This window comes from Physeter macrocephalus, chromosome 6, assembly GCF_002837175.3.
Source record: "Physeter macrocephalus isolate SW-GA chromosome 6, ASM283717v5, whole genome shotgun sequence".
NCBI classification, from domain to species: Eukaryota; Metazoa; Chordata; class Mammalia; order Artiodactyla; family Physeteridae; genus Physeter; species Physeter macrocephalus.
This window is the reverse complement of record NC_041219.1, coordinates 97,001,919-97,013,210: the sequence shown is the minus strand read 5'-3', so window position 1 is coordinate 97,013,210 and position 11,292 is coordinate 97,001,919. Positions and strand designations below refer to the sequence as shown.

The window sequence follows — 11,292 nt, the reverse complement described above, 5'->3', positions numbered from 1 at the left end:
TTAGTTCTTGTAGGTCCTTGTTAAATGTTTCTTGTATTTTCTCCATTCTATTTCCAAGATTTTGGATCATCTTTACTATCATTACTCTGAATTCTTTTTCAGGTAGACTGCCTATTTTCTCTCATTTGTTTGGTCTGGTGGGTTTTTACTTTGCTCCTTCATCTGCTGCATATTTCTGTCTTCTCATTTTGCTTAACTTACTGTGTTTGGGGTCTCCTTTTCTCAGGCTACATGTTCGTAGTTCCCGTTGTTTTTGATGTTTGCCCCCAGTGGTTGAGGTTGGTTCAGTGGGTTGTGTAAGCTTCCTGGTGGAGGGGACTGATGCCTGTGTTCTGGTGGATGAGGCTGGATCTTGTCTTGGCTACATGTTCGTAGTTCCCGTTGTTTTTGATGTTTGCCCCCAGTGGTTGAGGTTGGTTCAGTGGGTTGTGTAAGCTTCCTGGTGGAGGGGACTGATGCCTGTGTTCTGGTGGATGAGGCTGGATCTTCTCTTTCTAGTGGGTAGGACCGAGTCTGGTGGTATGTTTTGGGTTCTCTGTGAACTTATTATGATTTTAGGCAGCCTCTCTGGTAATGGGTGGTGTTGTGTTCCTGTCTTGCCAGTTGTTTGGCATGGGGTATCCAGCACTGGAGCTTGCTGGTCGTGGAGTGGAGCTGGGTCTTAGCATTGAGTTGGAGATCTCTGGGAGACCTCTTGTCGATTGATGTTACATGGGGCCGGGAGGTCTCTGGTGGTCCAGTGTCCTGAACTTGGTTCTCCCACCTCAGAGGTTCAGGCCTCATACCCGGTTGTAGTACCAAGACTCTGTCAGCCACATGGCTTTAGGGAAGTCTGAGGTCTTCTGCCAGTGTTCAGTATGTGTTCTATAGGAGTTTTTCCATATGTAGATGTATTTTTGATGTATCTGTGAGTGGAAGGTGGTCTCCACATCTTACTTGTCTGCCATATTGAAGGTCCTCCTCAAGATATTTTAGACATGCCCATCTTTTGGGGCCGCCAGCGTAGGTGAATGTAAAGGTGGAGTCTGAGGATCTGAAATCCTGCAGGGTTCGGTCATGGCAGGGCCAGAGGTGCTTGAGGCATGGGGCAGCCCTACTGCTTGGATGGGATTTAATTCTTAGAGTCCTGAACAATTTGGTATGACATTCTTCTCCTTTACAAAATATAATTTTCTACCCTGAATTGGAAATAAACCTATTACCTCAATCAACTGTGTCATGCAGGGCTTTATAATTTCCCCTACAGTATCTCATTTAATGTTTACCCTGATAAACTAAGAGAGATAATGTGTATTATTGTGCTCATTCAACTTTAAGATTATCACCTTGGGGTGGGTACTCAGAAATTTGTTCAATGAAAGATTGAAAAGTTTGCTGTTACAGATCAAACAAGGAGTACCAACCAGGATTCCTAGACTGTTTCATAACCAAAAATGTCAGCAGCTTCAAGATCAGGAATTCCTGGTGCTTTGTAATTTCTATTATATCTGCTTTTCTATTTCAGAGCAGATCTTCTTTTCAAATAAGAGTGAGGTGTCTGTTAAGGTTGTACACTGTGTTAATATTGCTGGAACTAGGTTCCACTCTTTGATTGTGACCTTTTCCTTGTCTTATTTCCTACCTACTATATCAGAGCATAGGAATAGATGCAGTGCTGGTATCTACTTTCATCCAGTTTCACATTATTCTTTAAAAGAACTCTGTGACCACTAGCACCATTGTTTTATCGGAATTTTCATTTGTGACCTTTCTTGTGCTGGGCTTTTGAAGCCTTGGGAACTCTCAGAGCTTCAGGCCTGAGAGACTTCCCATTTTATTCACCAACTTTCTTTTCCTCAGCATCCTAGGTGATGTCAGTGACATTCTTTGCATTTCTCACTAGGTGGATTGCTTTTTTTTTTCAGACTGGATGTTCAGGCATGACCCAATTTACACTTTTATGTAAAGTTGGTGCACTTTGTGATTTTTCCCATTTCCATAAGTAGTTCTTGGCAATAACAGTTAGTGACCTGATTTTCATTGCTATGTCAGGGTTCCTCTATAACTGGACTGTAACTGATTTCAAAACCATCCCTCTCTCTTGTGGAGACCAGAAATCGCAAACCTGATAATATTTTTAACAGAGTGGACATTGCTGCTGGTGATGCCGAATGCTCGGCCTCTGTGCACTGGTGCCAAATTGAATCTTGGAGACAGAGTTTTGACTGAAGGAGAAATGAATAGCTTTATTGCTTCTCCAGGCAAAGGGGGATACAGTGGGTTCCTGCCCTCTGAAAACTTTGTGTCCCAACCCCGGGAGGATTTGATGAGGAGTTTTATAGCAACGGTTCAAGGATGGGGTTGTTGTTAAGATTAGGGTGTGTACAGGGTCTGCACTCCTTTAATCTGGTCTCAGGTAATCTTCTTGATGAGCTTCTCTGGTTCCTGGTCTCAGGTGGTTTCTTGGCTGCTCCTCCCTTGATTAGCAACTGTTCGAATCTGCCCTTTGGAACTCAAGGAAGGTCATGGAGGCTGGATTCTGTTCCCTGCAAATGAGAAAATGGGGGACAGAAAGGCTTCTGTGCCCTGGAGCCCCACAGGCTCCTGCTTGGTTTAACTGGGCGACCATTATGTTGCACAGTTTAAAGTGGGAACCCCTCTGCTTTAATTTGACCAGGTAAAGTACGTATGCCTGGCTTCCCTGGTGGCGCAGTGGTTAAGAATCCACCTGACAATGCAGGGAACACAGGTTCGAGCCCTGGCCCGGGAAGATCCCACATGCCGCGGAGCAGCTAAGCCTGTGCGCCACAACTACTGAGCCTGTGCTCTAGAGCCTGGGAGCCACAACTACTGAACCCGTGTGCCACAACTACTGAAGCCTGCACACCTAGAGCCCGTGCTCCGCAGCAAGAGAAGCCACCACAATGAGAAGCCCGGGCACTGCAATGAAGAGTAGCCCCCTCTCACAACCACAACTAGAGAAAGCCCATGCGCAGCAACGAAGACCCGTCGCAGCCAAAAATGAATAAATTAATTATTTTTTTTTAAAAACGTACATATGCCCTTCCAGTGTTTGTTAAGGGATGGTGAATCCCATGTAGAAGTAGGAAGCTTTATGCCATGTTGTGTTAAAGGACGTATGTATCTATGATTTTATCAACTGTGGATTTTTTACCCCTGCCTGTCTTCTCAAACCCTCTCCTTATCACTGGATTTTGTCCAGGCAATAGAGCTATAATAAATATTAATTAGCCTGAAGAAAGCATAGTTAGGAAGGTGTATCTTCTGCTAAAATGTAAATCAAGATCATACAGGCATTCCAAAGGAATTATTTGTGATTTCTGGGTTACCACTACACTGGATTATTTTTATTTCTGCTTCCCTCCATTGGCATATAGTCAAAATATTGACTGTATCATTACTAATAAGTTATAAATGCAGGCTATTATGAATTAGGATGGCATATTGTAATAATATGGTGGAATAAATAATGTCCTATTCTGCCATCCTTGGAAATGGTAGATTGCAAGTAAAGTATGTTTCATCTGTATCAGTGGACTTGAAAACCTTTCATCTTTTTCAAAGTTATTTGTTACTTAAACAGTGTTTTGATTATTTTAGACATTTTCAGAAAAGTAGATTTTTGTCTTTCATTTCCAACTCTTGTACTTGGTTTTATTCGTAACAGCTGCATACATGGTAGTTCTTTTATTTTTACACACAGCTAATCTGTTTTCACCCAGGAGACAGGAAAATCTGTATTTCAGCCACATTAAAAGATAACAGTATACTCTTTGTTTTGTCGTAACAGCTGCATACATGGTAGTTCTTTTATTTTTACACACAGCTAATCTGTTCTCACCCAGGAGACAGGAAAATCTGTATTTCAGCCACATTTTGTTTTGTCTTTGAGCTGTCTAATTCTTCTAGGGTAAGATTAAAGTAACTTCTGACACCTCCTCCATGGTTTAATGGAGTGTGTAGGTGCATGTGTGTGTGTGTGTGTGTGTGTGTGTGTGTGCATGTGTGTGTGTGTGTGTGTGTGTGTGTGTGTGTGTGTATTTTCAGAAAAAAATACTGAAGAGAATAGAACAGAAATCCAATCAAGAGAGTGCATTGCTTCCATTAGTTGCACATTCATCTTAAATGAAAAGCACTGATTAGGGCTGAGCAGATACAGAGAATTGGGAGCTGATTTGGACTGGATAATCCCTTGAGCAACCAGACTGCTCTATTATCATTAATGGGTTTTGTAAATTTCTCAATTGCTTTTTTCAAGGTTTTTATTAAGAAAAAAATATATGGACATTGAAATTGCCTTTGTGTCATCACCTTTAAAAACTCACTTGTTGGCATGTACATTGTCTTATTTCCCAATGACACTACTTGTTGCAGAAAGGATTGGATTTACTCTGTTCTGATGTAAATATAATAGCAAAAAAAAAAAAATGGCAAGGTAGTTAACTTGCTGATGTATTTAATTTGACTCCTCTGGTGTCAGAGTTATGGTGACATGCAAATAGGTTTCCCTGGAGGTATAATTATTCCAGAGTGATGGTTTTTCCTGATCACATACTGAAAGGTATGGCATCTTTTCTTAGACTTTATAAGAATTTACTTAGTCATTTTTCTGTTTAAAATTTTTTTATTATTTTTTACTTGACAGTATATGATGGAGAAGCCTGAAGCTATGATTACATGGTCCCCCCAACCCTAGCTTTGCTGCATGACAATGAGCAATTCTCACACTTTCTGAGCTGTGATTCCTTATTTGTCAATTGCAGTTGCTAGAATAAATCTTGAGTTATGGTCAGTTCTACCAAAAATTTATGATTCCATGAAAGGAAATGGAAAGTCTTAGTGTTGAAGTTATTCTGCAAAATGCAGGGTAATTTTATAGAAATGTTTTCAAAATACTGCAGTACTGCTTATCACTGAGTTAAAGAAGTTTATTACATTTGAAACTCTGGGAATTATAATTGATTTAATAAGATAGTTATTGAAAGGTGTATCTATATTAATTCTTTGTTTCTTAACCTAGACATAAACATTTTGACTGTTTCTAAGAGGCCATTTTTAGAAAAACCCAGAGGTGTGTTATGTATCTGTGGCAGCAAGCCCGCTCAGATTACAAATCTGCTTGAAAATTGCATTTTAAGAAGCATGTGTTCCAATTTAAATTCCTAGGTTTTGATGAAGTGCTGTCTTTACCCACTATTGCTAAATATTTACTTTCATAATAAAGCAGGTATAAATTGATGCCTCTCCTGCCTCACTGCCTAAGGATGAGAAAGAGGGGGAGAGTGCATTACTATATACTCCTTGATGAACATTCAGTGTGAAAAAGATCCCTATGCTATTTTCCCATATACTGTGTTTGACTATGTAAGGGTGTGTTCAATAACTGTGTTATCAAGGCCTAGAATTTAGTAACACCTTACTACTAATTTAGTAAGCAATTTACTTAGCTTCTAAATAAAGGTACTCCTGTCCTTACATGTTTGGCACATGAAGAGATGCATAGCCAAGAAAACAATTTCAAGATCAAGCAAAGAACCCCTCTTTGACTGGACTCCATGACAGAGCAATATTGGCCCTATGAAGAATATCCACGTTAGTGAATTTGCTCTTCCTTGATTAATAGAATCCTCAAGAAGCCAAATATGGAACACCATAGGAAAGCATTTTAGATAATATATCCTATTAAAACTCCAGAATTCTAGGGCTGTCTGTAATTTCATAATATAGTCAAACAAGTATTTTTAAATATTTTAAACAATATTAATAATTTTAATATTTGAATGAGAGGAAATGTGAATGAGCACAAGTGAATAAATATGAGTAAATATTTTAAACAAATTACATGAACATGTAATATAATATTAATTATGTTATAGATATCAATATTATAATTTTATTATTTAGGGGGACTAATAAGATCATGGTATTTTACAAAATTATTTTGGCAAGTATTTTGGCAAGTATTGAGACCTGTAATTTTCTTTATCTTCAAATGATGTAGAAAGAGAGTAACTTCTCTGAATTCATTCAGTTTGGATTCTTATGTAAATTATGAATATGAGCAGCCAGGATTAAGAGAGAAACTCAAAACCTTTGGTCAGAAAACCATCTTAGAATAGTTTAAATATACTTTTCAGAGCTCCAAAACAGAATCCCAGGTCCATGGCATAGGATATGGGTGAATATCATTCATGAAGTAGGACTTTCATAATCACAGTGTAAAAGAACTCTTGCAGAAAATATTAAATTTCCATTTTATCCAACAAATGTAGGCATCTTACAAGAGAGTTCCTATAATGGTGGTTTCTGGATTGCTGGGATGAGGGAGTTGTAGTCACACATGAGTACATAGGAAGCCTTTGAGGTTCACCTGTACGTGCATCTGTGTCTTAGACAAGACGGAATAATCACAACCACAAAAACCCTAATGGACAATGTTTTCTTTTCTGGATTCCTCTTTAGTTGTTATATAAATGTGTCCTTTAAAAGTTTCTTGGATCAGAGCTGTATTTTCTAGCTCATTGAATCTCCTGAAATTGGAGATGGTTATTTAACCCTATGACAGATGGAGACAGCCTGTCTCAGCCTTCAAAGATGAAATGTGAATGAGCACAAGTGAGTAAATATGAGACTAATTGAAGCGGACCGACTGAGAGACCAAGGAAGGGTGCATTCCTGGCACTCCTCAGACCCCAGCTTTGAAGCCAGCCACCAGTCTGTGTAAATGACCCCACTAACCTACAACGGAAGGGGTTAGAAGGTTACCTAAACACACAGTCCTTTATAAGTCTATTAGAAACACCTTTAGGCATTAGTATTCCTAAATATGTCTGGTCTGTCTTATCAATTATACAGTAAGAATTAGGAGTACTGATTTTAAGAAGATCACTACAATTTTATGTTGTTCAGATAAAAACTTTTAGTGTAGTACAATTGAATATTAACTCTTTGACTTGACAACAATGGTAGTATTTCAGGCCCTACCACCTTCTCACCTGAAGTATCAATACACCATTTTGTTCCTTTTGCAACAATATTCCCTTCCTGGGAAAATAAGAAAATAGCCAAATAATGAAACAAAGTTGCCAGCAGTATGGTTCAAAGTCTAACTTATAAATTTTAGCATTTCATAAATATGTGTTAAACCAATGGAGAAGAAAAACAGTTATGTTAACCAGGGCCACAAATTCAAAATGCCTAGAAGGGCCAGGAAGATTCCACTTAGGGAGTAAGTTGATTTGCACACACTGTGCATATGAATCATGAGGACTGTGAGAAATTGGACATGTATATTACTTTATAGGTATGTGGGCCCAGAAATGCTAGACTTTCTGTTCTTTATCTAAATTTGTGTATAAAACATATCAGTTGTTAAATGTTGGTTCAAAATTTTACAAAAACCCTCTATGGGCCAAATCACACACACACACATATATATATATGTATATATATGTTTTAAAGGGCCATTCAGCTCTGGGGCCACCAGCTTGCAAGCTCTGATCAGCGTATAAACACACACAGACATAAAGCTCTGTGGGTAGCAGGCATGTGAGAGATATATGTTTAACTGAGTGGAACATAATCCAGCATCAGAGGTACAGACTTTCATTTTCAAATGTATAATACTCATTTTTTCATTACTGAATTTTCAAAAGTCAAATTAAAGCTATGTTAGATATATTCAACTATGTAAATTAGTAACTTAGCCATTTCAGGAATCAACATTGATCCTAGAGATAATAAACTCTAAATTAGTCTGAAATATTTTTTCACAGTCCAATTAAACCATGTTTATTGAGTATCCAGATTAAAAGGCACTGAAGAGGTGATTGAAATAGAGTTCCTGACCAAAGTAGTTTGCAATCCAATGGATGAGAAAGACTAGCTTTAATATGGCACAGATAAAAGCAAATGTACAGATGTCATGAAAGAGAGAAAAAAATGATCTTTGTGCCTTCATAGTACAAAGGAAGGAAAGATCAATTCTTTGCAGAGGTCAAAGATCAAGGAAAATATCCTGAAGGAGGTGGCATTTCAGATGCATCTGAGAGAGTATATCATTGCAAATTTCCAAATTCTTGGGCTGAGCGATGGTAAATGGTCTGGCCTGGCTGGAGCACTGATGAACCAGAGTGGGGAGGGAATGGGAGGCTAACTTGGAACAGGACTGCAGAGGGCCTTGAGTATCATATTGGCACGTTTGGGGATTTTATGCTGTAGAAAGAAGAGACCTAAGGACTTTTAGTAGGTACAGTCTCTGTGTTAGAAGCTAGTGCTGGTACATTGTAAAACATGGATTAGAGATGAAAGAAGAGACTGACAACAGAAATATCAGTTAGGAGGCTATTTCAATAGTGTAGACAACAGATAATGAGGACTTGAGCTGTGTGGGGATGGCAGGACCTGAGGGACCATGGATGTGGTGTCAAACTATATGACAGTCCAGGGACAGTTTTTTCTTTCTTGACAACACTGTCATTGAAATAATTTGACCTAGATATTAGTTTTTTTTTCTTCTCACTGTCAGCTCACCATTCTTTCTGAATTTCAGCATACCCAACTAAATAAGGAAGAAATAAGACTGTGGGTATTTGGATTTTCCTACATAGTCAAAAACAAGTTCTATTTTCAGCTTCTGGGCATTTATTCTTTTATAAATGAGATTTATTGAGGAGGGTGGACAAAAAGAAAATATTTTGTTCTGCTTTTATTATAGGCTCTAAAGTTGGAGAACTGATAATATTTCAAATGCACACACAGGTAAAAGTTAAAATACATGATAATATAGATTACAAAAACAAAGACAAGGATTAGAATTTCCAGAACTAACTTACATCATCAACAAAATGAAACATGAAAATGAAAGCACAATAAGGCAATATCATTTTCTAATCACCATACCTTCTTGGTGATAGTTTCCCCTTGTAGATACTTCTTAGGAAAACTAGAAATCAAAACCTTTCACATGAACAGAGTATACAGTCCAGAGACCGTTGAAGAAATGAAAATATTATTTATAATACTTTAAAAAGAAATCTAGTCCCTCCTTTTTCTTTATGAAATGGAAGTATAAATCATCTGGTAAAATTAAGATCACTAAAGATAGTCATATTCAGAGTGAATATCTTTATGGAGCATGCTATAATTTGGCCATATTAATTGTGTAGGTGTTCAAATAAATGTCTGAACTAAAATGTTTCATAATTTTATTACTGTTATTAGTATGTGTTGCTTTGTTATGAGTGGTAAAATAGTTTAATGCTTCAGGGCACAAGACTGTCACCTGTTGTTTTCCCAATTTTGAAATAGTGTGATGACGCAGGGAAATAGTTGTTTTCTTTATCTACTGTGTTCAACTCATGCACCAAAAATTAATTTGAGCACCTTTTAGGTAAAAGGTGCCACATGCTTTTGGGGTTATGAAGGTGACAAAAGAAATACTGAATAAGTGATTTTCAAGAATTTTGGGTTTCTTTGAAGCTTTGGAAAGTCAGGCTAGCCTCTCTTATAGCTTTTTGTTTTCTGCTAATTCACTGGGCAGCAAAGGTACTGGAAAGGCTAGAGGAGTGAAAAGAAAAGGATATATAACAGGATTTTGAAGAATATAAAGAAATTCTTAAAAGGACAAATCTTAAAAATAAAGAACAATCTTAAAGCTTATTATTGAGCTTAGAAGTTTCCAGAGGAAAAGACATCCAATAGTGTGTTTTAAACCTCTATAAATCCATTATGGGGCTAATTTTTCCCTTTTAGAAAATTCTAAAGTGTACATTTGGGAGAAGGCACACACTGCACGCTAGCACACTGAGCAGGTGACAATTCCTCTTGCTGAAAATGTGGCAAATTGTACTTCACATTCTGTTCTTGCTTGCTGCTTTGAAAATTTGTAAGTATTGCAATGATAGTTGAATTCAAATTAATTGTAAGCATCTGACAAGTCTCTAGCAGATGGTTGCCAGAGTATTTTTGTGGGTGATTATTCCTAAATATTTGTTTCTTGTTACCCCATCAGCAACATATAGAGATGCGATTCTCACATGTGCATCTGAGGACCATACCAGGTTCCGTTTCAAAAGTTAAGGGATATAATAACTGCAGTTTGCCAGCACCATCCTAAAAAGTAAGAAGCTAAAATCTAAATGTTGGAGGTGCTTTAACTGGAAGTAGCTAAAGAGCCAACTAATTCACATGTCAATTGTAGCTGCTTTAGGCTGCCAAGGGGCTGCAGTTATAGTGAATACAGTAGTAACATCAACACAGGCTGCAGAGTCAACTAATTGCTCACCTACCAATTCTGTATAGATTATACAGTCTTAGAATGGATGAAATTCAGTGTCTACGCCCTCCTCTCCCTCCCCAGTGCTTTTAATTCTTTCCTTTACATTACGCAGGTAGATGATATCTGGGTAGAGATCTGGAGCTCTCAAATATTCTGCTTGGTTCTTATGACCTGCTTTTACTCACCACACTTCTTGACACCAAACGTGTGTTTTTTCCTCACACCAACCAGCTCTTCAACTGTAGGGACACCAACTGGGTGTTCTACATTAGAAATCAGTTCTGACACTAACTTCCTGGAGTTAGTGCAGACCTCACAGGTTAAAGGCTCAGTTCCATGAGATTGCCCCCATTTCAAATGCCAATCGCAAGTCCAAGCCACCCTTACTTCTGACTGACCGATTATAAAGTCTTGGGGGATTTCCACAATCCCCTCCTCAGACTCAGTGATGTACTAAAATGGTTCACAGAACTCGGGAAGGTGCTTTATTCACTATTACTGGTTTATTATACAGGGTACAACTCAGGAACAGCCAAATGGAAGAGAGGCACTTGTCAAGGTAAGGGGCTGGGAGTGGGGGAAGGGGGTCAGAAGCAGAGCTTCCATGCCCTCTCTGGGTGTGCCACTCTCCCTGCACCTCGATGCATTCACCAATCTGGAAGTTCCCTGAATCCCATCCTTTAGGGTTCTTTAATGGAGATCTCACTTTGTAGGCATGATTGATTAAATCATTGGTCATTGGTCACTAACTCAATCTCTTGCTCCTCTCCCCTCTCCAGAGATCCTGGGGGTAGGACCGAAAATTCCAACCTTCTAATTGTCTAGTTTGTTCCTTTGGCGACCAACTCCCATCCTGAAACTATTTAGGGGCCCACCAGAAGTCACCTAATTAGCATAATTAGCATAATTTCACATGATTGAAAGGGGCTTGTTATGAATAACAAAATAATGCTTCTATTACTCCTATCCCTTAGGAAACTTCAAGAGGTTTAGGAACTGTGTGTCAGGAACCA

At 38.4% G+C, this 11,292-nt stretch overlaps 1 protein-coding gene across 6 annotated transcripts in view; it reads left to right on the top strand.

The window, feature by feature from the left end:
• Positions 1-11,292, top strand: part of PDZRN4 (PDZ domain containing ring finger 4) — a 415,958-nt gene that overhangs the window by 58,012 nt on the left and 346,654 nt on the right. For 4 of the 6 annotated variants that reach the window (XM_055085690.1, XM_055085693.1, XM_055085689.1 and 1 more), the window contains one exon: positions 10,794-10,838. The exons of the other annotated variants lie outside the window; for them this stretch is intronic. In XM_055085690.1, the coding sequence (XP_054941665.1) occupies positions 10,794-10,838 (45 nt within the window). The remainder of the gene's footprint in view (positions 1-10,793; positions 10,839-11,292) is intronic. 6 annotated transcript variants of the gene reach the window in all.